Consider the following 26,998-nt stretch of genomic DNA (forward strand, 5'->3'; position numbering starts at 1 on the left):
TCAAAGCCATGCTGTCAGGGGGAGTTTGTAAAAAAACATGCAGAATAGCTATAGGAGAAGGTTTTTTTGGACATTTCACTGTATTTTGCATCATTAAAATTGACTGTATGTTGAGATTATTGTCATTTTGTGTAGTATTTGTTAGTTTTTTTGTGAAAATATAGACATTTTAAACACGTGTACTCTGCACGACAACAGAGAAAAGCTTTAAAGTTGAAAAGTAAAGGGTATTATGGCACTATTCTACCAGTATGTGGCCTCTGAACTAGAGAGTAATCTTTAAAATAACCATAAGAACATCCTAACATTTTGAATATTCACAGTGTTATCCCCTTTTATTTATTCCTGGGGGTTATATCAGAGAAGAAGAAAAAACTAGATTTGCATGTTTCTACAATAGTTTACTATGTTTGTATGTATCGTATTTTCAGGGGATAAAAATACAGTTTCACCAGCCTAATTTCTGGGATGATAAATAGTTTTTCTCACAGAGGGAACCTGGTTTATCTGCAGCATCCATCTCATAATCCATCTATGATGAACATGGATTACATGTGTAATCTCTAAATGACATGACCACACATCCAAGATGGCATCTATTGTTGGTATACAGTAAATATCCCCTTTCGTTCTGTTCCGTGTTCCCGCAGATTGAGTGACGAGCCGGCTGCCCCACCGCCACCATGATCGCCACCGGCGGCCTGCTGCGCATGAACCGGCGGCAGGATTCGCTGCGCTCCAAAAACCGAGCGGAGAACAAACGGAAGCGGAAATCCAAAAAGAAGAAGAAGAACGACGTGGTGGTGGTGAAGGGGAAGCTTAATCTGTGCTCGCCGGCCGGTTTGGTGGCTGCCGTCGGAGTCGTTGTCCTCATGGTGGGGATCTCTATGGCCGTGCTGGGCTACTGGCCGAGCCAGAACCAGCTGGACTACCAGGAGCGCCGCAGGACCGGAGTCTACCACTCCAACAGGCTGAGCTACTCCAGGAGTCCGGCTGTTTCCTCTAACTTGACGCAGGACAGGCCTCCTCTTCCTCATCCTCCTCCTCCTCCTCCTCCTCCGGGACAAACCCCGTCCAACCAGAGCCATTCCAACAGCAGCGTTCCCGATCCCTCGCCCAGCTGCGGCCTCCTCTGTGACTTCCTGGATACTTACCTGTACTCGGACAATCTGAAAGTCTTCGGGCCGCTGGTGATGGGGATCGGCATTTTTCTCTTCATCTGCGCCAACGCCGTCCTCCACGAGAACCGCGACAAGAAAACTAAAATCATCAACCTCAGAGACATTTACTCGACTGTGATCGACCTGCACAGCGTCCGGTCGAAGGAGTACTCTCCCCTGAACGGCCTGGTGAACTACACGCAGTCCAGGAGCGCCGAGGGCCCGTCGGGCGCCTTCCCCGCCAGCGGGTCGCTCGCCCGTGGCTCCTGGCCGTCCGCCGGACCCGGCCCTCGGCGCGAGTTGGACGGCGACGAGGCGCTGAGGCGCTCCTCGCTGGCCGGCAGACCCCGCAGCTGGTCGAGAGACGTCCAGACCTTCACGGACACCGTCTACAGCATCTACAAGGACTACAGCAACAGCAGCGAGCAGGCCCCGCTGCCCCGCCCCTGGGAGACCACCTCCATCGTCACCTCCTCCGTGAACGCCTTCACCCTCCCCGTCATCAAACTTAACAACTGTGAGGTGGGCGAGTCGGGGGGGGCGCGGGCGGCGGGGCGCTCCGCGGAGGAGGTGGTCATCGAGGCCGCCGCTGTAGCCGTCGGCGGGGAAGGACGGGGCGACGAGACGGACGGAAAGCGGGAGGAAGCTCCGACGGACCACCCGCCGCCGCTGCCTCGTCGGAGCCACGAGGACGTTTCCGCGGACACGGGGGATGGACGGCTCCCGTGGACCCAGCTGTCCCCTCCGTCGCCCGTTGCCAGGGCGATGGGGTCACGGCTGTCGCTCAACTCTCTCACGGATCAGCCCAGGTCCGCGCGGCGCTGCAGCCTGTCTGTGTCTGCGTGTCGCCAAGGCGACAGAGCCCGGCGCTTCAGCTGTCCCCGCCTGGAGCGCTCCAACAGCAAGGGCTACATCAAACTGACCGACCTCGGGGGCGAGTCCTTCGACGCTCCCGACGCCTCGCTGGTGGCCGCTGAGCTGGACGTAGCAACGGACGCAGATGCAACAACAATGGCGGCGGCGGCGGCGGCTCAGGGAGAGGACGACCTGGCGACACCCAGCACCTTGGCAGAATCCTAGGCGATCTTTTTAGTTCACTTACGTAACGAGCCTCGTGAAACTCTCTTGTCTTGTTCTTTGTTTTGAACCTTCCTCTGTGATCGCCGATGTTGAAGGCGGAGCGACGGAAACCACGGAGAGGACGCCGCTACAGGACTATTGAAACATAGCCATGAACACTCAAGAGCCAGGCTCTTTATAAATACACCACATCCACAGCTCAATATCCAGATGGAATTTTTTTTTTGTTTTATATTTTTTCATTGTAGCAAGAGCAATACTAAAGACTTGTAAGGAGTTTTAGTAAAGATTTATATATATATATATATATATATATATATATATATATATATATATATATATATATATATATATATATATATATATATATATATAAAAAAACTAAAGAAGAGAAAATAGAGAGACAAAAAAGTTCAAATCTAATTAGATAAAGTTTTATCTTTCCTTTTGTATGAGAGTAGGGCAAATATTGTAGCTCGTAGGATTTGCCAAAAGAGAAAACTGCTGTCCAACATGTTGTACTGTAGCATTGACACATGCCACAGAATGGGGGAAAAAAAAAACAAGTCTACTTTTATTTGTGTGAATACCACGTGAATAGGTGAACTGAACTGAATCTCAGGTAGACGTTTGGTTTATGGATCCGGACCTTCTGGACGTGGTCTTCCCTGCGTGCACACTTGTTCATACGAAGCATTCATGGTTGAATTAAGATTTGGCTGTAAACACAACCTCTGTCAGGTCTCAATAGGTGTCATCATGTGTGATGTTAGATTAAATGCATCGAATGCTAAAAATTTGTTTGTTTGTTTTTCGTTGTTTGCTCCCCAAGTAGTTTTTCTTGCATTGAGAAAAAAAAAAAAAAAAAAAAGCTGAAAACCCCCGAGAGTCGGAGTGCGAGTGGTTGTGACTGTACAGACCGTGGCTTCTTATTACCGGGGAAACGCTGCAGTGGTATTGATGTTGCATTATCTGTGCTTACTGAACTGAGACGTGTGGCCTGTCGGTGACCTTTTACAGCAGTTTTCGTAATTATTGAGCACTGTCTACTGATTTAAATGGGTGACATGTAATGGAAATCAAATCCCCAACTTGTTCATCTTCAACTGAGAGGGGAGATTTAATGCCTGCCTGCTACAGGAGTCAGCGGTGCTTTCTATGCAAGCGTTTGCATTATTTAATGGTCCTGCACTCTCGAAATGCAGATTCCCATAAGCCTACCTGTCTCCTTGTGCTTTCGCTTCTACCTGACGCTGGCCCGTGCAGCCTGCGGATGGTGCTACTTCTCCCACATGGCTTTCTGCCTTTAAAGAGCAGTTATATAAATGCGGTTTGTGGACGAATGAGGATCTCTGAGAGGCCTCAAGTTCAGTCACCAAAAACGAAATCGCATGCGTGAGTTCTCGCAGTTAAAAACATGATGCATTTTCTTTTGCACATCTCGGGATGGAAGAGTGGACTTTGAAAAGATTATATTTCTAGTTATTTTGCAAGATTTTTCAATTTAAGAGTTTATTTATTGTGATGTCTCCACTTTTTTCCTCTTCAAAATCTTTTATTTAACAAAATATGAATATACTGCATAATTATAATATGAAAAAAACAAACTGCAGGACAGGAAAGAAATCCAAGGAGCTTATATGAAACCTTCCCGATCAATAAATAGTACAGTCATGAAAAGAAACTATGACGGAACAACAAGCAGAGGAAACCAAAGAAAGAAGTTAATAAAGACGGACACCTCTAACATATCAACACAGAATCAGTGAGATACTATTTGGACAGGAGATGGTAACCGAAAGTCTTTAATGTCCCACATTGGGTGTGAGTAAGTGGTTTATTATAACAGGAAAAAAGTATTTTCAAACATCATTTCACTATTTTTATTCAACATCGAAATTCAATTATGAGAGGAGTTTCTTGGTATCACGAGTGCATAACGTCCTCTGCTCCCCTTGCCGGGCAGCTCCGTCCGCAGCATCCTCTTCCTTCCACATGTTGTCACATAATGTAAAAGATCTAAACGCTTTCACCACAACTAAATGTAATATTTATTAGCGCACTTCTCATGAGGTAAAAAAAAGAAGAAGACGCTGAGAATGGCCATCCAGTGGTCATGTGACATAAGAGATTTAAAATCTGGCATGCTCCAGGCGTCCAGCAGGGGGCGACGCTGAACGCTGAACGCTGTCGTAGGCGTATCTGCTTAGGAGTTACCGTGGGGGTTGTTTCTTTTTCTATTTTTTTCCGGGCAGGAGGGGCGGGGTTAGAGCGCTCCGTCTCCGGGGAAAGGTTTGCCAAAGCAGGCGCTTACAGGTGTCTGGTCTTTTGCTCCCGGACGAGCCCCGCGTAGAGACCCAGGTCTCCGGTAACGCACGCTGGTCACAGCCGGTGTCTCGTGGAGCGTGCGCGCGCGCCGTGAAGACTCAGGTAAAGCGCCCACTTTGTGTAGATTGAGCCCGTGAGGCGTTCACGTACCCAAAATAAAAACAGGGACAAAGCGATTTAAGCCGCTTTCTTCTTCTTCTTCTTCTTCTTTTGACGTATTTTCCACACTTTATTTGACTGTCAACTTTCTCAATGCGCATAAATGTTTCTTACTCGGTTTGGTTTGGTTTCATTTCCATGTGTGTTTCTACTGAAATCACCGGACTTTCCACCACAATGTGACCTGCTGCTGGAATGTGAAACGGTGAGTACAAGTTTTCATTCACACACACAAAAAAAAAAAAGAAAAAGTGTGAGACAAACTGGAGTCACGTGCAGGGCTGTCAAAATACCTCGAGTAACTGTAAGATCAGCTTTTACCCTCATTGACAGGGTAGCTATTTAATGCCATTTCCGAGGCGAGTAGATTAAAATCTAAGAATAAAAATGAGTGCAAAAGTTAAGAAAAAAAAAATCGTTTCAGCAGCTGGTGAAAGTGTTAGAATTATTTCCCTTTCTGATGTTAGAACTGCAAGAAAAGTCCCTTGGATCATACATGACATTGTGTTCAGTCATGGTTGCTGTTTCTTTTTTAATCACCCGGTTTCTCCTCAGAATGCAGAGTTTGTCCTCCTTGTCTGTCAAGACACAGATTTTAAAATGAACTTGGGCACAAACAGACAGTTAGGAAGTGGGACGTTATCACAGCATGCTTTTCCTCTTGCTTTCCCCTCAAAATAGAAATGGAGGGTGAAAAAAAAATCATCAAAGAGGTTTCAGTAATCTCTTTCATCCACTCCTTGGCATCCTAAAGGACTTTTATTTATTTATTTTTTTTTTAGAGTTTTTTATTTGGTATTTAACGTTTTCGACATATATCTAATATAGCGTGCCATTGGGTTTTATTGTGCCACACGGTCATTTTTTTTGCAGCTCAGCAGGTTTTATGGGCGCTGAATGATGGAGGTGAATGTGCAGCAGCGGGGGAGATAAAGCTGGACAAAGTCCGTGGGACTTGTCATGTTCATTGGCTGGAGCTGATGTTCTCTGTCCCTGCATGTCTCTACCCACAGTTTTCGCTGAGGTTGTAGGTTTTAGAGTCGCCATGATCCGGCTCAAAGTCGGGAGGGGAAGATATTACTCAATACTTAAGTGAGGTTCTTTGTTCGTGTGTCCCTGCGTTGTGTTGGAATTGGGTTGAAACCTCCGCAAAGTCACAGTTAGAGCGTCAAGAGTCGCGATGTTATAAAGCTACAATAACTGATTTATCCGCCCTCCATTGGTCAATGACAACTAATTACAACCTTTTCATATCATCGGCGTTCTAATGAGTGTCTTCTCATTTACATCTGGTTTGATTGAATTATTCAGTGTCAGTTTCTCCTCAACCAATTGTAATCCAATTACTTCCTCTGTTTTAGCCCTGATTTGTTTAGTTGCTCAGTGTGTTGTTGTTGTTGGTTGTTTGCTGTTGGGCAGATAGCTAGTGCACAGTAGGGTCACAAAGTTTGTTTTCATCGACCGAAGTCGGAGCCAAGACCGTTCAACTCATTATCACCGATGGCTAAAATAGATAATTAACTGGTATGACAATAGTTGCAGTGTCATGTGCGCTTCCCCCGAGCGGATTTGGCTGATTGTCATCAATCCACTGAACGCCATCACCTTGTGATTGAACTCCGGAGTGACGCCGCCACCTTTTTCCTGTAGTTCCACCGAGGAAAAAAAAGAAAAAAAGGGAACTCCACACAATCTGTTAGAACAAAGTGAGTTTTCAGGTCTTTGTGTTCCACCCAGATTTCCTTCAGCTGATTTCGTCACACAGTGTGTGTGTTTGAGATCCTGTCAACGTTGTCACACACACACTGCAAATTATGCGACACAGACAGTAACAGTTTAAAAAAAAACAAAAAACATGGTGGTTGACCGTGTTTCTTGTTTCCACGTTCCCCCACTGAAGGTTGTAATTGTGGCTGAGCTGCGGGGATTTTCCAAGATCTTTACTTGAACTGGAACGTCCTAAAACTTTGGATGTGTCGCCCGGGATCGAGTCTAAAGACGTTAAAATGCTCCGATTAAAGAATCCCCTTCCTTTGAGCGGCGTGACGGGCTCTTCCCGGACGCCGCCTCTTTAAACACTATTTCATTTCCTACTCCTCGTCTGCGCCGAACGCAGGGTGACGTAACGAGATGAAACCCCTTTACTGTTTCGCTTTTCTACACTTCAATGAAAAGTGGCTGGATGTGGAGTCCATCAACAACAGGATCGATGTTCATTAGCATCTCCATTGTACCGTCGGACTCGTTGCCGCGGTGACTCACCGAAAATGATAAACGAAGGAGCATGAAGGTCAAAGGTCGGAGAGGAGAGTCCGCAGATCTCTGCCATCATCAAAGATTTACTGATTAAAGAAATGCAAAGGTGAGAGTAAAAGTGACGTCTGTGACTTTTCACCTGGAAGGGGCGGAGTCGCGTTAGTAATCGGATTACACACACAGGGTGCATTTACTGAGAAGGCTGGATTAAAACCAGATTGGAATGTCGATCGATGAGTCTTTATGTTTGCAAATTGATGATTATCTTACAACTTGTTGTGTACCCTTCTAGTGATTTTTTATAATTTTTACAGCCTATTTTATAATCCGGCACAGCAGCTCACTTTAAAGTAGAAATAAAGTTTGGTTTGGTTTTAGCTTGCTAGAAGTTTTAACTCAACTAATCTGTGTGACGAGTTTGAGATTAACTGGATTCTATTCAGAGGCGTTTCTGGTGATTTGACCCGATAAAATTCATGTAGTTCATCTTAACTCGACTGCAAACTTACTGGTGCCTTGCTGGTGAGTTCATATATACGGAGAAGAATGTTTAACTTTTGGATTGTGTGTCTAACTTTCCTTCTTCCAAAGTCTTTTATCAGCGGCACATCACAGTTGTAAACTTCTTTTTCCTCACTATCGCATCACGTACGCACCCGAACTTGTTTTCTTTCACTCTTTAAGAACAAACAATCACGTTTTGGTCGGGTTTTTTTTTTTTTCCAACTAAAGAAAGTCTTTATTTTGTTTTTCACTCTTTGTTTGTAGACGAGTAATTGATTTGTGGCTTTGTATTGACGGGGAAAAAGAAAACATCAATATCTGCTGCTGTGGAGATACGATTTGTACTTGAATACCTTCTTGAATCCTCCAGATAGAAAACAACTTTTACTGTCAATGTATTTCAATAGGAACTTTTGCTGGAACGTTTCAAAAGCGTCGGACCGAATGTAAATGAGGCGGCGTGACGGAGTCCGGTGGCGCCCCCCGGTGGTTCACACTTGGTTAGGATCAGCCGAACACGTGAGCCCGCTGTGTTTCCTTCGGGGGGCTGGAGGAGATAAAACGTATGACTCAATCTTGTTGAGTAGAGCGATAAGCTGGTCGGGCGTATTGTTATCTGGCAGCGTGGCCTGCGAGCGCTATGGAGCCGTCTTTTGCCTTATAAAGCTGCAGCCTGTGTGATGGCACCTCCACAGTCCCGGGGTATTTATAGTGGAGCGAACGGGGGGGCGGGGGGGGTTGTTCTTTCAGCTCCCACTCGGATCGAATATTGTGCAGGAGCTTTTGTTGTCTCCACCCTCCCACCCCCCCCCCCCCCCCCCACCCTCCCACGACTACAGAAAACTACTTCCTGCTGCCGATTGCTGAGAATAATAATAATAAAATAGTACTATACCCATAATCTTGTAATAAACAAAATGCACAAAACCAGTAAAAAAACAACAACTCTCATTTCAAAAAATGCAGTTTTATTTGTGTATTATTACATTATTAGCTGCAGTTATTAGTCATGAATTTCTTTTTTAATATTATTTGAATTTTGAATTTTATTTTGGCAGTCTTCGGAAAACAAAAACTTTCTTTCCTCGCGCCAGATTTAGCCATGGGCTACTTTCCGTTCATAGTCCTCGTACATTTAAGACAAAACGAACAAACATGGACATAGAGTATATACACTATTTACAACCACGCCTGCAATATAAATAAAATCCCCAGTCTATAACATTTAATCAGCTCTTACAAGTGATCACAGGATTGATTATCCTTTAAGACTCTAATAGTAATTGGAAGACTATTCCAGCTTGTTCTTTACTGAAACGGTGTTTCACAGAACAAAGAAACTCTCATTAGTCCAACTAATCAGCTGAAAGGTTGTCGGTTGAAGCAAAACTTTATTCACACCGACCACATCGACAAAAAACAAAACAAGGCTCTCTACATAATGTCACACAATTTAGTTTTTAAACTAATAATGCTATTTTCACAAAAGACAGTCAATATATACTATACACAAGTTTTACACACAAGCAGCAGTACAGTTAAGGTTCCAGAAAAAACGGGCACATTAAACCTAGAAGAAAAAAGGTTGCCCACAAATTAAAATTGACTTACAAACATGTCAGTGTTTATTTTTTTGTATATATTTGCAGCCATGATACACACACGTCCTCCACAGATGAGATGTTCTGCACTCCGGAGTTAAACAAAAGCGATTCAAGGACTCTGTTCATACTATCAGCATTAAAGACTGAAACAAAGGTCATGGCGATGTGTTAAAGAATTAAAGCGCTTCACAGCACAACGCCTGATAAATGGGTTTCCTCTGAGCTCCTGGCTGCCGCGCACGGCGATTATAGCAAATAGAAAAGACTCGCGTTCACGTATGAACAACATAACGTACCAAAACTTGAGTGTAATTATAAGCACGGTTTTCTTTCCCTTCCCTCGCCTCGTGCTCGCACACGTGCCGCCACTCCCTCAAAACGCCTCGTCCACAATCACTCAAAGGGCAGAATCGTAAGGCCATGGGGGTTTTTTTATTTTCTATTTTTTCAAAGGTTAGAAATGCACACCACGTTTATGATTCCTCGTGATAAGATGTACTTCCTCACAGGTAGAAGGAAAAAAGAAAGGAGGAACTGCTCGTCGTCACGGTTTCCTTGAGTCTTCAGTGTCGGATATGAAAGAGTTAAATAGGTCAGGGTGTCTGCACGCTTTAACGTCACAAATAAGATTGATCCGGAGCCACAAAACACGTTTAATCACAAACGATCGCACGGCTGTAAAGTTATTTATGTAGTGGTGCTAAACATATATTCATGACGTTTCATTTTAACCGTTGGAGCCTTTTTTAACTGTGACTTTCAGCTGCTTTGATTCTTTCAGCCATTCTGATTTTTTCTTGTGATGTTCGCCACTTTAGCCATTTTCCCGCCGTTTGACCTGTTTTTGCTCCAATCTTGACCGTTTCAAAATAAAATCAGGCCAATACTGCCAGCACTTTTTTCCGTTTTGTTTTTGCAGTTTTAGAGGTTTGTAGCCTTTTTTAATAGCATTTTCTTTGTCTTTTTAACCACATGAAAATAAACCAGGTATGCAAATACAATTGAAAAAAAAAAAGAAAACCCCCCATAGTATTAGGATGAAGTATCTTCTGCATATGATGTTCAGAGATATAGAGGAACTAAAGTTGGTAGCGCGGTCGTCTCCCAACTGGAAGGTCGCAGGTTCCATTCCCATCTCTACATGCCGAAGTGTCCTTGGGCATGGCTGCTGCCTCCATTGGCGTGTGAGTGAACGGGTGAATGTGATGAACCACGTAAAGCTGTTCACTGCATTAAAGGTGAAGTCGGTTTACCATCAGACCAGTGACCAGAGTTTGAGGAAATCAGTTATTTTAACAGGTGTAGTGACGAGGATGTGTTCAAGGCAGGGGGTGGTGTGTGTGTGTGTGTTGTGTGTTGTGCTCGCTGACCTGTGGGAGTGTCGGCGTTCCCAGCCTCGTAGAGCCGGACAGCAGGGGGTCGCAGCGTCGCTTGAGGCTGGAAGCCAAGTTTGGCGCGGATTCACTGTGAGTTCACTTACGGGGTCAAAGCGTAACCTTGCGGGCCGCACTGAAAACACAGCGATCGTTTGAGTCTCGCCTGTCAATAACGCCTTCAACAGACTCGAACAATGGAGTTTGTTTAGACTGAAACTCGAGTGCCGGAATCAGAGGCGTCGTCATTCCAGGACGAGCTTCACATAAACGCTCTGCATCCTCTCGGGCCGGCCGGTCGGCGATTGTGGAGAAATCCCAGCAGATGAAATGGAAACGTGATCCGATGTTTGCTCTTTCAAACTAGCATTTATTGTTCCATTCCGGCTCTGGGGGAGGCAGACACTTGTATTTTTCTTCTTCCCTTTTTTAATTGGATCATATGGGTGATTTGCCATGTGCGGAACAGGCTTCAATGTAATTCTGTATTGATGAAGTGCCGGCCCGCTGCCTCTGACCACAGCACTGGAAATTGGCTCGCATGTGATGAGGTCCATAAGTTTCCGTATTTTAGAAATGTATTCATTTTGCTGGATTGAAAGAAAAGCTAATTCCTCGCAGGATGTCTTCTTAATGTGCTGATTTCAACTGCATTTGCGTTAAGTGGTAATTACTGTTTGCACAGGAGATCGGGATAAGACAAACTGAATCTGCTGTGATAAAAGTGCGATAGTAGAACCATGAGTTTTATGACGCGGTGGAGATTCTGGGGTCTGGCTGAGTTCAAGGCGAGAGTTCAGAGCTGATGAGTCCAACAGGAACTTTTATGTCTGCGCGCAGCAGAAAAAAAAGTGAAGAGTTAAGCAGCCACATGAGCTGAGTGGAGTCCAGAGATCACATGTTGTCTGTCTTGTGCGGCATTAATCATTCTGCTGACCGAGGGCTGCTCTGGAGGCCCGGAGGAGTCATAGATGTGCAGTCGGGAGCCCAATAATTCACCGCTGCAGATGCCACAATGATGTGGAACATATTTTAATGAGACAGACTTCGGGTTTTCACGTTAACAAAAAAAAATTAAAAAATTTAAAACACATTGAAATAGCACAACTGGTTCATTGTATTTTTTTTTTTTTGCTTGCATTATGCAGAAAATGTAGTCGGTCAGCAATAAGCTGCTCCGCCTCCTGACTGCGCCGAGCGAGGGTGTGTTTCCTGCTCCATGTTACATGTCGATCCAAGAAAAACAGAAGTGAGGCTTTGATCATTTTCTGCTTTGGTCGTCATTTTCTCATTGGTTTTCAACTCAGAAAACTGACGTGGACGTTTGCACAAACATTTTAATTTATATGAAAAGAATTCTGGGAACTTGTGACTTATTGATATTGATTAAAAAAAAAAAGAAGAAAAAGTTGAAATAACTTGTGGTTAAAGCCACGTCGCTGCTGTAAATCTACTTCCACTTCTCTTTTTAGACTGACTGAACTAAACCAATGCCACCAAGCAGCAGCTTTTTTCATTTATAACGTTGTATAAGTTCAAAAAGCCTTTAATGAAACGCTCCCTAGGATCAATGTTGAGTGTGTATATGAAGAGCTTTTTGAAAAACAATAACTATAAAACCCAAAAGAGGAAAAAAAATGTAATTTTTCATAATATAGAAGTTAATTGTGATGTGATTTTTTTTCCAATTTTTTTAATGGCTCTTCTGGGAAATGGCCCCTTTGTTTACTGTATATTTTTGATTCGTGTTGCCCCCTAGTGGCCGAAGATAGTCTCACGCAGCTTCAGAAAAGCCACCAGGAGGAATTTATATCAGGTTTTTTAGCATCATAATAGACCGAGACACAATATAATACAAATTATCCCCAGATACTGCTCAGGCCATTGTTTGATGAATATAATCTCAGCTTCATAACTGCAGAGGTCAGAAGAGCACATCTGCTTTGATACTTCCTGCGAGATTGTTTACTGGAATCGTCAGTCACCGCCCGGCTGCCAGACGAGCCCCGATGAGCAACGTCTGAGCCGATCAGCCGAGTCATGCCGATGCTGTGCCAGATAACTACTGCTTGTCCGGATAGAAAACATTGTCCTTTCTGCTCGTTGTACTCTGGGTCGTCTCTGATGGCCTCTTTGTGGTCATGTACATGATAATCAGGCAATTTATAAGTGATGTTTACTTTTGCTGTCATGTCAGTATTTTCAGAAACATGTCAGAAACCTCCAGTGGAGTGACGTCTATAGATTATCAAAGGTGGGGGGGAAAAAAAAACATATTTAGTGAGTTACGATAAAGGGAGGGATTCAGAAAGAGTTATAACATTGTCCGACATCATTACGGTGCAACCTCCTTCAGCTATTGTTCCTCCGCCCGGAACGGCGGCTTCCAGGAATATTTAGTTACATCTACTGTGGCGCTGCAGCAGCCTCGGCCCGAGCCAGAAGTGGAGATTTAGACTGCAACATGGATCAAACTGCATGTCCTCACTGTGAAACATTTATTGTTGTTGTCGCTGAAGCGTGCCACAATTAGACGGGGACTGAATCAGCACCCAGCTGTCTGGCTGCAGCGCACAACAAGTGCACTGTGTGTTATTAGACTCAACCTCTACTACGCGCAGAGTATGGCCACTATGTCAGTGTCGCTATTTAGGGGCGTTCGCCTTACGAGCCGAGCCGCGGCTGTGATGTTAATGGCTGCCTGTTTATATCAGTGCAGTGCAGTGCAGTGCAGGGGAGGGGAGGGGAGGGGAGGTAAGATGCATATTGTTTTACTACAGCATGAAGGCGACTATATGTAATAAAAGTACATGCCTCCAGGGAGCAACCCAACTCTTAATTAAAAACTTGCTTTTATGTCTGCGTTTACGAGAGCATGCAAACGTATGTATTTACCCAGAGGAGGCCAGCAGACGTGTGTTTGGGCTCATGGACGACGTAGCTGCCCAGACACATGCCCAGAGAGAACATGCAAACACGGTACCGAGATTTAAACTGTTGTCATCTTGGGGTGAGATCGTTAACCACGGCACCACGACGCCTTCTTTATCGTCACTGGATAAGAATACACTGAAAACCTATGTGGTCAGCCGGGAAGCAGTTAAATATCCACAAACCGTGCGTTCGCATCAACGCCATGGAAAGTAGCGGCGCACGTAAACATTAATTTTTCTTATGCTGCCTAAACCGCAGTTCTGTCCCCCGCTCACCCGTCTCTGGTTAAACGCCTCGTTTCCTAATCTTAAAAAGACATGCGACCAGTCGATCAGATTCAATCGCAAGTACATTTTCATGGTTTCAATCCGTCTCCAGAACACAAACAGCAAATTCAATCATTAAAACAAACATTTTTATTCAGAGTTTTACCTTCTTTTCTTTTTTTTTTTTCAATGTAAGAAGTATTATCATGAAATCATGGAAAAATTTTCTGTTCTGCGTCACACTTATAGTTCCACTGATCTGTATGAAACAGTGCAAAAGACCTGTTGTGAATTGACAATTATAGAACCATAAGGCCATAAGTGACCCTTTGAATGTCCTTGACCGACCCACGTGTCACTGAGAAAGTATGAATCAAATGAAAGTTACCGTGCATAATGCATTCAGCACTTTACTTTCTTTTAATAGGCATATTCTGTCACACTATTGGCCATTGATGCATTAGTTGTTGCTACATGGCGTCTCAAACCCAAACAAGACGTTAAAAAAAAGGTACAGTTATTATTTAACAAAAGCTCATAAAAAGTCACAAAACCTGCTTTTTATTTAGAGATAATTTCCTTTTTGAGCAAAACTGAGGTCAACTAATGCCTCGGCCCTCCACAGGTAGTGCTAATCTTTCACACAGCCCCTTGGGAAAATTCGTTGCCCACCTCTGAATCATCCATCCATCCATCCATCTATCTTCTATACAGCTTTATCCTGTTGAGGGTTGCTGGAGCCATTTGGGCAGTTTCCATCACAGGACAAACACACACACACACACACACACACACACACACACACACACACACACACACACACACACACACACACACACACACACACACACACACACACACACACACACACACACAAGCAGAACATGCAAACTACGACCTTCTTGCCACCTGAATTATCCAGTGCCAAAATATCGTAGTTGTTTTAAATTTTTAAACGCCTCCATCCTCCTGCTTCAGTCATAAATCTCCAATTTGAGCACAACAGGAGGATCTACCAGTCGTTCCACTAATTTCCCAGAACTTTCTAGAAGAAATTCATCTGCATCTCCAAACCTGCGGCTCCTGTTACATTCCAACAATGATCGAGTTAATTATAATCTCATTTCTTTAAATAGACCTGACTCGTGCTGCATTGGCCCATTAAAGCACCAAACCTCGTGCCATTAATTGCCCTGCTGCGTGCGTGCGTGCGTGCGCGGGCGCGCAGAGAGAGGGGGGAGGGGGGGGGGGCGGCGTGCGTTTGGAATAATGCCCCGGCTGTCCTCCTGTCCTGTGTGAGCTGCTGTGCTCGGTGCTCGGAGGGGTTTGATCGGCTGGTGGAGAAGGGAACTGCAGCACAGCAGCACCGCTGTCAGGAAACAGGAGCTGGACGAGGGAGGACCCGCCGTCTGGTAAGAAACATCCTCATTTTCTGCTTTAATCCGACTTTCTCGCTGGGGGACACACGCGTCTGGGTTTGTGGGCTCCCTCTGCGTTTAGTCCTCCTATCGCCCTGTTGTGGCAGATGAGGGGTAATTTGCATTAAAAGGCAGTTTTGCGGGCTCCACTCATGCGGAACGGGTCGGGTGGACGTGGCTAAACTGTGTCCGACGCTGCGCGCCGCGCGTCCGGCTCTGCCCTTCCACCGCAGCCCCCGCTCCCCGCTTTACATTCTGTTGTTTAACGTGAATGGATTTTTGTATTTTGTTGCTCTAAGGCTGAGATCCGGCAGATATTCTGTGGTTAAACCCGCCTCGGGTGGTGAGGCAGGCTAACGCGCTCCAGTTCCGAGGCGCAAAGTGGGAAATTGGGTGAAAAACAAGCGCGACGCGCACAAGATGCGTATTTCCGACCTGTAATCCCCCCGGTTTTCCCAGCCGTGGAGGGCACGGCTGACTCAACGGACACGGTTACACTGTTAAAGTGAGTCAAAGTGTGACATTATCCGATGTCGGAGGACGTAGTTTGGGGTGTTTTTTCTTTTTGATCTGCAGTGCGGTGGGCGTGGTTACAGGTCCAGATCGTCTTTTTGCATCCTCAACATCCTCAGCTGGAAGGATGGAGTCCGCTGGACGCCTTCATTAAGATGCACAGGAAGCTGCTGGTGCAGAGGCATTAAGATCCAGAAACATCCTCGGATGCATTGTGGAGGTTGATGCCTCGTCATGTCACATGACTGAGGGAAAAAAAAAAAACCCACTGACACTCCTGGAGATGTAGTCCAGCACAGAACTGTGTCACTGTGGCTGTGCACAGATAAATCCTCCAGTCATGGCTATATTTATCCCTCTAATGATGACGTGCAGCTTTGAGAATCAACACAATAAAGGTCTTATAATCCCAGATCTTCAATTCGGATCTGGAACACGTCCCAAACCTTTACTAAATCTGTACTATTCAAGTGAAAACACTAAGCTTTTGTTGCGGTGTTCGTTTACATGACAGCTTTGCTCGGAGCCACTGACAACACAAGTTTTTAAGAAATGCTCCCAAGGTGGAAGTTTTTGACAACACTCCCACCTCACTGTCATTAAAACGGGTAAAAACGAGTTCTTCTGCACATGCTCCATGAGTCCATATTTTCCTGGGACTTGGTACTTTTATTTTGACAGGCACTGTAATAACAATCCAACTTGGTCGTCTGTCCACTAGAATGTCCGTGTTCTCCCATTGTGTCAAACACATTTCAGTTCAGGGGCCACACACTGACCAATTTATTCTTCAGTGTGCCGGACCGGTGAAATAGTGCCATAATAATGTTGAAATAAAAAATTTAAAGGGGTCATATTATTCAAAATGGACTTTTTAAAGGTTCTCCAACAGTACTAATCGTTCCCATACCTGGAATGACGCCTCACAAGTGAAGACAGTCTGTCCTCTCTCTCCCTGGCTTGTTTCAGGTTTTAAAAAGTGTGTTGCTCCAACCAGCCAATCAGAAATCAAACCCTATATAGTGTCATCGGGGGTTTAGCCAATCCCAATCAAGGTAGGCCCTCCCTTTGACTCCTCACACAATTACGCAGCTCTGCTCTGGCACATGGCACCACGAGAGGAAGTACTTCCTCCTCTTCCCAAGATGGGCATGTGTGGGCGGAGCCAGTCCAGCTCACACAGACACAGCAGATTCTGAATGTAGCTCCTATGATCCAATATTCAAATGGAGGAAAATCAAGGAGGAGCTAGAAACTTAGAATACTGAAGGTTTTGGAACAAACGACACCATGTGGAAGTGTTAAACAGCTGTATAATATGACTCCTTTAAATCTTGCCTCTGCTCATGTATGGATATTTTGAAGTCTATTAAATGGCTGTTGAAGTATTTTTCACTGTATTCCGATGTTTTGGGATTTTTCTGGACATCATAAGCGATTTACACAATAAGGTGAAGACAGCTTATTGGGTATTATATTATATATATTATAGAATCGTGTAGAATTAATACAAGATAGTCAAACCGCTTCTTGTATTTATGTCGTGACCATGACCCAGTTTCTTCTATGACATGAGACACACTTTGAGATAAGAACGGGCAGAGAACCTGTTACTCTGAGTAGCAACAAGCATTTTTGATCGAGACAAAAACTTGTGTAAATTCACCAAGTGTTATGATTTATTTCTGTAGGAAACACAACTTGTTTGTGTTTGTCACTGAAATTCCACCCAAATATTAATTCTGTTCAGAAGCCAATTCCATTGTCCTTAACTAAAACGTCAATAAGTTGACTCAGCATTCACACATAACTCATCAATACTTGCTCTTCTCAGACTAAACAGCCTCTATTATGACTGTAGTTTGTGGGTTAAGTCACACAGTTCTCTTTTGTGCATGTGCAGTCTGAATATTTGACGTAGATCCTCATATTATATTTTTATATATAATTATCTGAATCGAAGTAACTTTTCAAACTGTTTTTTATTGCGATTGCGGTTCTGTTTGGGTCATTTTTAAGCCCCGGGTCAAGATGTACGCACTGCACAGTATTAAAATAGCTCGAATGATTAAATTACTTGGCTGCTGCAAACTGAGTTAAACAATTCAAAAGGGGCTATTTAACCCATTTAACCTCTTATGATTGTTACCAGCAGTCGGTTTTAGTTAAAAAAAAACAAAAAAAAAAAGCCATAACTTCGACTAATCTCATAAAATGCTTAATTCCATCTGGTCTGTCTCAGCCAGCGTGTAAGAACTTATTAACTCCTCATCAATCTACAGAGATTTAGTCCTAATCTTTTACAGCAACAGGATTTTCCCTCTTTGTCAAAGCAGCAGATAAACTGGACTGGACTCTTAGCAGCTCCAACAAATGGCCTCCGTGTTGCGTACAGGGTGAAGCTGGAACATCGGGGAGTGTGCAGAGCTTTCTGTTGAGTCCCAGGGAGAGCAATGCTCAGAATGTAAGCGCAGCAAACTGACAGGATTTATGGCCTCCTCAGCTAAAACGCTCGCCTGCCCGGAGTCACCTTCATGTGACGAACCTCCGGTCCCATCCGTGAGGGGGAACCTGACGTAACGCCGCCATGGCGAGTCACTGTCACACAAACTCAGATAATCCAATGTCATCTTAACTATTGTTATTGTTTGTTTTTATTTCAACAGATGATTTGAAACTAGGAAACTTGACTGCAAATAGAAAATGTTTTTATATAGACGAGTCACACGTTTTCATCCTGATTTTACAACAATATAAGAAAAGATCTTGATGGTATGAATGTTCTACGATGGCCCGTGCTGTAACCGAGGCCCCGTGTACATGACAGCATTTCATGTGAAAACGCGTCATTTCCGCATTTTATTTAGTTTGACCGTTAGCGGAGCTAATGCTAACTGCGTCGCTATGTTCAACGGAATAAATAACAGGAAGTGTGAGGCCCCGTTCACACGACGGCGTTTAACACATCTTGTTTGAGTTTTCGTGTCAGAAAAGGTTTGCGTTTACACGCCAACGTTTTGGAAACGATGTACGTTTACACAGAAACACTGAAAATGAAGTTGTTAGCATGCCAGGCCTCTAGTTGGCGCCGTTGTATGTTTTTGTAATGAAACCACCACACACACACACACACACACACACACACACACACACACACACACACACACACACACACACACACACACACACAGCAGAAACAATTCGCTCTAAGCTTTTAACAGTGTTTGAACACGGACCTTCGTATGGACAGACGACCAAGTTTGATTGTTATTACGGTGAATGTCAAAATAAAAGTACCAAGTCCCAGGAGAATATGGACTGGGAGTCCTGACGTCGCGGAGAAAAACATTGTTCTAATTGTTCATCTACTGAGCATGTGCAGAAGAATAGTTACTATGACCGTAGTGCGCAGTAGCCGTAGCGGCATTATAGAAAAGCGGCGTTTTACCCCATTTACATGGAGACCGACTCGGAAAGTTTTCGAAAAGTTCCACCTTGGGATTTTAAATTTTTTTTTATTTATTTAATCATTTCAAACATTGGTGCAATCGTGTGTGTGTGTGTGTGTGTGTGTGTGTGTGTGTGTGTGTGTGTGTGTGTGTGTGTGTGTGTGTGTGTGTGTGTGTGTGTGTGTGTGTGTGTGTGTGTGTGTGTGTGTGTGTGTGTGTGTGTGTGTGTGTGTGTGTGTGTGTGTGTGTGTGTGTGTGTGTGTGTGTGTGTGTGTGTGTGTGTGTGTGTGTGTGTGTGTGTGTGTGTGTGTGTGTGTGTGTGTGTGTGTGTGTGTGTGTGTGTGATTTCAGGGAATCTGTAAGATAAAAAAAAAGCTTTCACAGAACTTCTAGTTTTCTATAAATAGTGATTTAAAAAAACAACAACTATGTTGTGTTATTACCTAAACTGTTTCGTAATCGTCCAAAAGTCAAATATATGTACATTTTCAGAATAATGCCAACTTCTTTTTGTGTTAAATTTAATTTACAAGGTCATTAATGAATCACAAATGAAGTTACATGTTTTGTAATGATCTTGCGAATAATTGCGTTGTTTTGCAGTGTTGGATGTCTAAGAGCGCGTTGGGGAAGTGCAGCCGCTCTGCAGAGGTGTCTGGTTTGAGTGGCCCGACCAGCCACACGGTTTCCTGTTACTGGAGCTGAGCTGGTGTCTGACAGCTGTCGGCCCCACGGCCATGCCGGGGAGGGGAAGGGGAGGCGGGGGTCGCGTCGTATATGGCAGGCCCGCCCGGGATGGGCCCTGACGTGTTAAAATACTCCGGCTATCCCCTTCATGTAACCTCCACAGGACCCCGGGGGTGGGGGGAGTTCTGGGTGTGAGGGCAGGGGGCGGCGGGGACTCGCCCAGCTGTGGCGCTCTCCGGCTAATGGCGCTCCGACCAGATGGCCGGCGCTCATCCTCCCGCGTGTTTTGTGTGCACTTTCCAACAGTGTGCATTGCAAATCACAAATGGAGCTTAAAATGGAGGTCTGAGGCAGAACCACAGTGTTTAGTGTCGCTGATCAATGTCTCAGCCGTGTGATTATCGTGTGCAGGAATAGCCACTGCGACGTGTCGTCCAATCATTACGCCAGGAGACGGTTTGTGTTGGTCTGGCCAGTGGAAGAAAACAGGTTTTGGTTGACCGAGTCTCTCAGGACACAGAGTGATGGAGGACAGGAAGACGTATTGAGATGAGGAGGTGGTTTCTGCTTTTGTCGTTGACTGAGGACAATATTCAGTATCAGGCTGCTGTCAGGATGTTTCAGACATGTTGTCTCATGTTTTGCAAAATTCACTTTCTAGTGGTTCTCCAACAGTACTAATCGTCCCCATACCTGGAATGTCGCACCAGAAGTGAAGACAGCCTGTCCTCTCTCTCCCTGGCTTGTTTCAGGTTTTAAAAAGTGTGTTGCTCCAACCAGCCAATCAGAAATCAAACCCTATATAGTGTCATCGGGGGTTTAGCCAATCCCAATCAAGGCAGGCTCCTCCCTTTGACTCCTCCCACAATTAGGCAGCTCTGCTCTGGCACATGGCACCACGAGAGGAAGTACTTCCTCCTCTTCCCAAGATGGGCATGTGTGGGCGGAGCCAGTCCAGCTCACACAGACACAGCAGATTCTGAATGCAGCTCCTATGATCCAATATTCAAATGGAGGAACGTTTTTTGAAAGTGTTGAAAAACTGGAAAAAAAAAGATTTCTTGCTGCTTTTTTAAAATAACCAAAAATGTACCTGTCATTATTCATTTTAAGCTCAACAAACGAAGCTTTCTTGTATATGTTAGGCACTGATTTGAAGCACAGTTCTTTTTCCATGTCAGGCAATTGATTTTGGGCCTTTTTTTCACAATTACTTTCTCACAGGCTCACAATTCTCACTCCAGGTTCCACCCGAATGGGGACTTGGATTTAACAAACTGCTCTTGAACTTCGTCGGTGGATTTATACACTAAAACTTTCCGAACAGCAGCTGTCGTGACCCGTGAGGCCGAACCTCTTACGTAAGACTAATCATCGGCGGAGTGGCAGAACACATTGCAGCTTATTTATTTGGGATTGTCGCAGATGACTCCAGCCCAGAGGCGCCGTCCCCCTTTGGCTCGGGTTCGAATCTCAGACTCGATATGATGCGGCCACGCCGGCCGCTCCTGTGCGCCGGCAGTAGGGCGTTAAATAAGTGGTGAATGCAGCTTTCTGAATGCATAATGTATGTTGGGAGCCACACACAAGGCCACTGTGTGTGGCTGTTGTGTGGTCCTGTGAAGAGACGCCTGTCACCAGTGACTGAACGTATTCTTCCTCCATTTCTATGGTGCTAAGATGTTCCTCTCCTCCCCTCCGACCGCGGTTCCTGTTTCGTAGGGTGGGTTGGGATGGTGGGGGGGGGGTTAAGCGATGCAAAGGTTAGCTGTGTGGCCATCTTCTGTCAGCTGATTGCCGAACACAAAGAGGAAGCGGCGCCGAGGCTTCCACAGGATTTCTGCTTGAATTCAAACGCGCTTATCTTCTCCTGGAAAGACGTGTTTTCAGAGCCGCGGTTTTGGAGTTTGGATCTTGTGACTTCATGTCACTGCCCCGCGCGGCTCGTAATATAGATTTAGTAATCTTTACGGCTGTTTTTATAGCATGTGAATGACGCTGAAGAGTTTGATCAGCATGTTTTTTTTTTTTTTTTTTTGCTCCTTGACCCTTGAAACTTCCTGACTTCTATGAAATCCACCGTGGTCCATTCAAAGAAGTTGATGTTCTGATTTATTTTGTTACTCTTGAAGTAATTCCATCCCGATTCAAACTGGCTGCTCGTTAGTTGAGATTAATTATCCTTTAGACCAGAGAATACATAATGAAAATGTCTATATTTTCACAAAACTTAACAATTACTCCAATCTCAACACGAAGCCAATTCTAATGAAACCTTAAGTCAAAGTGGCTTTATTTGTCATTTCTACTACACATTTTCACACATACAGAGAACTGAAATAGCATTTTACTCTCACACGACATTTAAAAAAAAAAAAAAGAAAGAAATTATGCCACCTAAAATATACAACTCAAGTCCTTTATTTGTCACAAACAACAATTATACATAGTGTAATGTGCAGGTAAAAGATATCAGTACCTGTTCCACACCAAAACAACAGTTTTTATGGGATGAAAGAATAGAAATAGAAATCTAGAACACACATAATGGAAATAGCAAACAACATAACACACTATATGACATGAATAATAATTAATAAAAAATAAATATATAAGAAATGTAGGCACACGAAAGATAAATACATATGAGTAGGCCAGTGTGGAATAGTGCAAATTAACAGTATATACAAGATAATTTGCTTGGTCTATTTTTTTCGGTTCACCAGGCGGACAGCCTGAAGGCCAGAGAATAATAATTTACGAGTCAGAAAGTTAAAAAAGTACATTTAACAGTGAAAGCACAACAGAGAGGTCCAAACATATCGCAGCCGAGTAGCTGATGTTTGGTGTAAAGCGGCAGTCCTTATGTCACTTTAAAATACAGTGAAGTGTCCCAAAATAAACTGTTGCACTATGGGTGTTTTTGCAAACTCATCCTGACAGCATGGCTTCCAGGCTACTTCAGTCTGCAAGCCTTTATAGCTGCATCACCGATATCTCAGCTCACGTCTCAGTGTTGTGTCTGCTACTCTTAAGAAATTTATATATACATATTTATATATATATACACAATTTTCTTGGTGATTTGGCCGGATTGGAGTCTCCTGCGGGCCAGTTTTGGCTTTATGTTTGACACTCCTGTTTTAGGCAGCAATTCCTCACTTAAGAAGAGCCTCATTCTGTAGCAGCGCCTCTTCGTATTCAGTGAAGAAAGTCACTATTTTTCCATTTTTAACCTGAAAAAACACAGAGTTGAGCTCATGTTAGACTGAAAGTATTTGTCACAAAGTGACTGTTCGTAATCCAGCTATGCAGGACATGTGGAGGAAGGCATGAGAGCCAAAATTAGCCTCCAAGAGTCTTTTTTTTTTTTCTTCTTTTAAAGGTTTCCTGAGACAGATTCCTAAGTAATGTGTCGGCCCAAGTCACGTTTAGAAATTTCTATTCCGGGCGGCTGTTGTAGTGTCGTAGTGAACATTTTTTTTGGGGGGGGGGGGAGCCTGCAGCTTTGGCTTTGTTGACGCAGACGCTGCCGTCCCCGGCCATGGCTGTGGAAGTCAAGAGTCCTCCCAGCCCGCGGTAAACACAGCCCTATAAATAGAGCTCAGGGAGAAGCAGGCCAGCAGCAGAATGAAAGGCATCCATACTACAAACTCTCTGCAGCAGACGCACACACACACACACACACACACACACACACACACACATCCCAAAGCCTGTGTGCTGTTACCCCCCCCCCCCCCCCCCCCCCCAAGAGCGATCGGTCCTATCTGTCATCCGTCTTTGTCAAAATTTCCCATCGGATGTTTTTCCTTATTAACTAGTTTCAGGCTCTCGGGACCGCCGCTGGTTTGTTGCCGTTCGCAGAAGGAGAAGGTCACGCCGTGAAAGACGTGTGTCATATTTAGAATGTGGATGGAGTTTATAATGGCAGAGGTGAAACAATTCAATAATCACCTCTTTTTAAATCAACTTAATTGTTTGTGCAGGTTCTCTAAAGTGTTATTATTATGATTTTTCTTTAGTTGATCGTCCGTTAGTGACGATTCTTAGTTTTTTTTTGTCTTTCGGCACTGCAGATAATCTCATTCAGGTCTTCTACCTATCACAAGGTTGGCGGTTCAACCCCCATTTCAACCTGTACACGTCTGACTGAATGGGTGAACGTGACGGATCGTCTAAGATTGAGACCCTGGTGAAGTGCATTATATCACTAAAGAAAAGTTCTTCTATTATTTTTGTCTTATCAGTCACAGTAAACACAGGATTTAATTGATTTATTGAATTTGTTGGTAAAAAAACGATTTTTATTTTGCAAATTCCAGTTTTTTTTTTGTATTTCCCCCCACAGTTTTCCCACATTTTTCACTCCATTCCACCAGTCTTTGTGGGTTTCCATTGTTGCTGTTGCACTTTTGCTTAAACCTGGTTAAAGCGTGAATTCATTGAATTACTTTTTATTTTTGGATTGTTTATATACATTTTAACTCTGAGGACAATCGCAGCAATAAAGTTCCACTTTTGACAATATATATATATTATTATATATATATAATTTTTTTAGGCCCAATCGCTGAGCTCTACTGGGGAAATGTGCACCATACGTCTTAATTTGATTGCTTCAAATGAACCGTCAGTTATACAATTTGACTGCTAATTTTCTCCTAATCTGCAAGCTACATTTAATAAATGAGCCAGCTGCTTCGGTGACGTTGTTTTTAAAGGGTACTGATGGATTATTTCTATGTGACGATCTGAAGGTGGAAAAGTGAAGAAAAAAAAAAAAATCATTAGATTATTTTGAACTCATCTTTTATTAGAATATTTGAGAATATATCCAGTACATGGTAGCATTTAAGCTGCTGACTCCACTGAGATTATTGTAATAGAGCGTTCAGTGTGTCGAAGCCACTCTACACACTTTTTTTTTTTTTTTTTTTTAAATCTGTCGGACGAGAGCTCGCCGTCATCAAACGGAAGCTGACAACGAAGCCGTGCGCCGCTTCATAACAAGCCCGCTGACTTATCCGCCTTTTTTTTTTTGACTCCAGCGTGATTTAACCATGACGACCGAATCGGGCGCAGACTCCGAGGCCAAGCAGCCACAGGAGAACAAGGAGGCGGAGAAGGGGAAGGCCAAAGCCGCGTCGCAGCCCACGTCGCCTCAGAACCAGCCGGAGCAGTTCCCAGCGGCCGCCGGACACAGCACCCCGGCCAGGAAGGAGCAGGTCAGTCTCCTCGCCGCCCCATAACAAGTCATCTGCTTTTAATTTCCTCAAACATACTTTTTGCCCTTAATATACTTTTCTCTCAAATATGTTAACTCAATAAAAAAAAGGTTTTTCCCCCGCAGTGAAAACTTGGTGTGGATCCCTTTTGAATTAGAAAAAACATCACACATCATTCATTCTTCTGCCCAATGAATTGTGTCTTTGTATAAAAAAATGGAAATGAATGCATGGGGGGGGGGGGTAAAAAAGGGACAACATGACCTCGGTGTCCTCCGCGGCCGTTACAACCCTGCGTCACAGCCTTTTGTTTGCCACAAGTCTCCCAGTCAACGCTTTTATTTTTAAAACAAAAAACGGTGGCAAGTGCATATTTTGTTTTCCAGCTTTACCCCGGCTTCATTTTAATCATTAATCCTGTCGGTAATCTCATTGAGGGAGGAGAAGCTCCCGAAGATCACGTCAAGACATAATGACAGAAAAGTACCAGTGCGGCGGGATAATGACCTTCGCCAGCGACAGTTGGGGCGAGGGTCGTGTTTTTGCTTCGAGTGTATTTATTTATTTATTGGTTTGTGTGCATGTACTTTACCAACTCGATAGCAATTGGGTCAAAGTTCAAGGTCTCGGTCACGAAAAGGTCCAAAACGTATTTTTTCATCATAAAGCGGTCAGTTTTAATCTGATCGATGTGAAACCGACGCCAACATGTTCCGTTTTCAATTCCCCATCCTCTGATACGTCACATGATGCGGTGACTGTCGTTAGTGGTTGAGGGGTCGAAGGTCAGCTGGGGTCACACAGTGATAACATGAAGCGATTCAAACGACCGTGACAGATGATGGAAGGAGAGGTGTGGCGGATCACATAACCTCGGGATTCATTGGTTTCCATTGTGATGTTGGCGAAGGTACGCGCTCCGCCGAGTGCCGAGTCAGACTAATAAATGAAGCAGCATGTGAGAATGACAAGTAAACAAGTTGCTGGAGTGAAAACTCATGACTCTCTGTGGTCAAATGGTTTCAGACGTCAGGAAAGTCTGACTCTTCTGATAAATGGTGGGAACGGACTCGGCCAAGCTTTAAAAGCCTTTTAGGCTCTTCTGGTGTATTTATAATGGATTTATCCACGTGTGTTGTCATGTATCAGTTAGTATGAAGTATTACTTCTAATTTATATTATGTGAAATATATACAGTGTATATGTAGGAGTAAATTATGGTCCAGAATACACACAAAAAAAAGTGTTTTTGCCTGAAGCCTTGTGCGAACTGGGCCTCAGATATAAAAACACTCACACAACAGTCAGTTATTGCACTTTTAGTTATAATGAGCAGTTAAATCTGATTGAGGCCTTGAGATTAAAGCTGTTCCTTTAAGGTCCCGTACTGTCATAGAATAGAAACATCAGAAACACACCATACCCCACCAACTGCTGATAGTAAAGACACGTCTCAGACTCTGAAGACATGCGCTTTAATCTCAGAACAAAAGCAGTGGTTTCCGTTTCAAGCAGTGGCGCACCCAAGCAGCAGTTCTCGTTATCTGAGGAAGCCCGGGTAGCGGCCGACGTTATCTGATCACTTCGTGCTCATCTGCAGAATCCGGCCCGCGCGGCTCACTGAGCTCGCCATCTCATCGATCTGCAGATTGAATTTCCCCCCGTGCTCCTGAGCTACAGCTGATTACTGTGTACTTTTTATTCATTTTTTTCCTCAATTACTAATTGAAAGCCAAACATTTTTCCACCAGCAGCACGTGATGGCGGGTTTCGGTCTCCATGTGCCACTTGTCACCTTTTTCCCGCAACTTTTATTTTATTTTTTAGGAAAAACCTATTTTGCACAAGTTAATAGTCACATTGGCTTAGTTGAAGGATGCATTCACTTCTCCCGCAAGGTTTAACCCATTTCATTTTTCTTTTTTTTTGTGTGTCAGCTAAAAAATTGATGGATATGAAGAAAAGGGAAAGAGGCGGTAAGAGGTTTGACTGATGTTTAGTGTGTGAAGGTCTCAGACTGCATTAGAGTGGAGATTAGC

The 26,998-nt window shown here is 44.1% G+C and overlaps 2 protein-coding genes across 6 annotated transcripts in view; both read left to right on the forward strand.

The window, feature by feature from the left end:
* Window positions 1-683: 683 nt before the first annotated feature.
* Window positions 684-2,240, forward strand: LOC308115209 (transmembrane protein 200C-like; the record flags this gene model as incomplete). Its single annotated transcript, XM_080472618.1, has 1 exon — window positions 684-2,240. One exon carries the CDS (start codon window positions 684-686, stop codon window positions 2,238-2,240), a length of 1,557 nt encoding a protein of 518 aa, XP_080328744.1.
* A 12,751-nt stretch (window positions 2,241-14,991) lies between these two features.
* Window positions 14,992-26,998, forward strand: part of epb41l3b (erythrocyte membrane protein band 4.1-like 3b) — a 44,267-nt gene continuing 32,260 nt past the window's right edge. For all 5 annotated transcript variants that reach the window (XM_080462834.1, XM_080462837.1, XM_080462835.1 and 2 more), the window contains exons 1-2: window positions 14,992-15,076; window positions 24,783-24,959. In XM_080462834.1, coding sequence (XP_080318960.1) covers window positions 24,795-24,959 — 165 coding nt within the window. In that variant the 5' untranslated portion in view covers window positions 14,992-15,076; window positions 24,783-24,794. The remainder of the gene's footprint in view (window positions 15,077-24,782; window positions 24,960-26,998) is intronic.

This window comes from Lipophrys pholis (assembly GCF_963383615.2).
Source record: "Lipophrys pholis genome assembly, chromosome: 1".
Taxonomy (NCBI): domain Eukaryota; kingdom Metazoa; phylum Chordata; class Actinopteri; order Blenniiformes; family Blenniidae; genus Lipophrys; species Lipophrys pholis.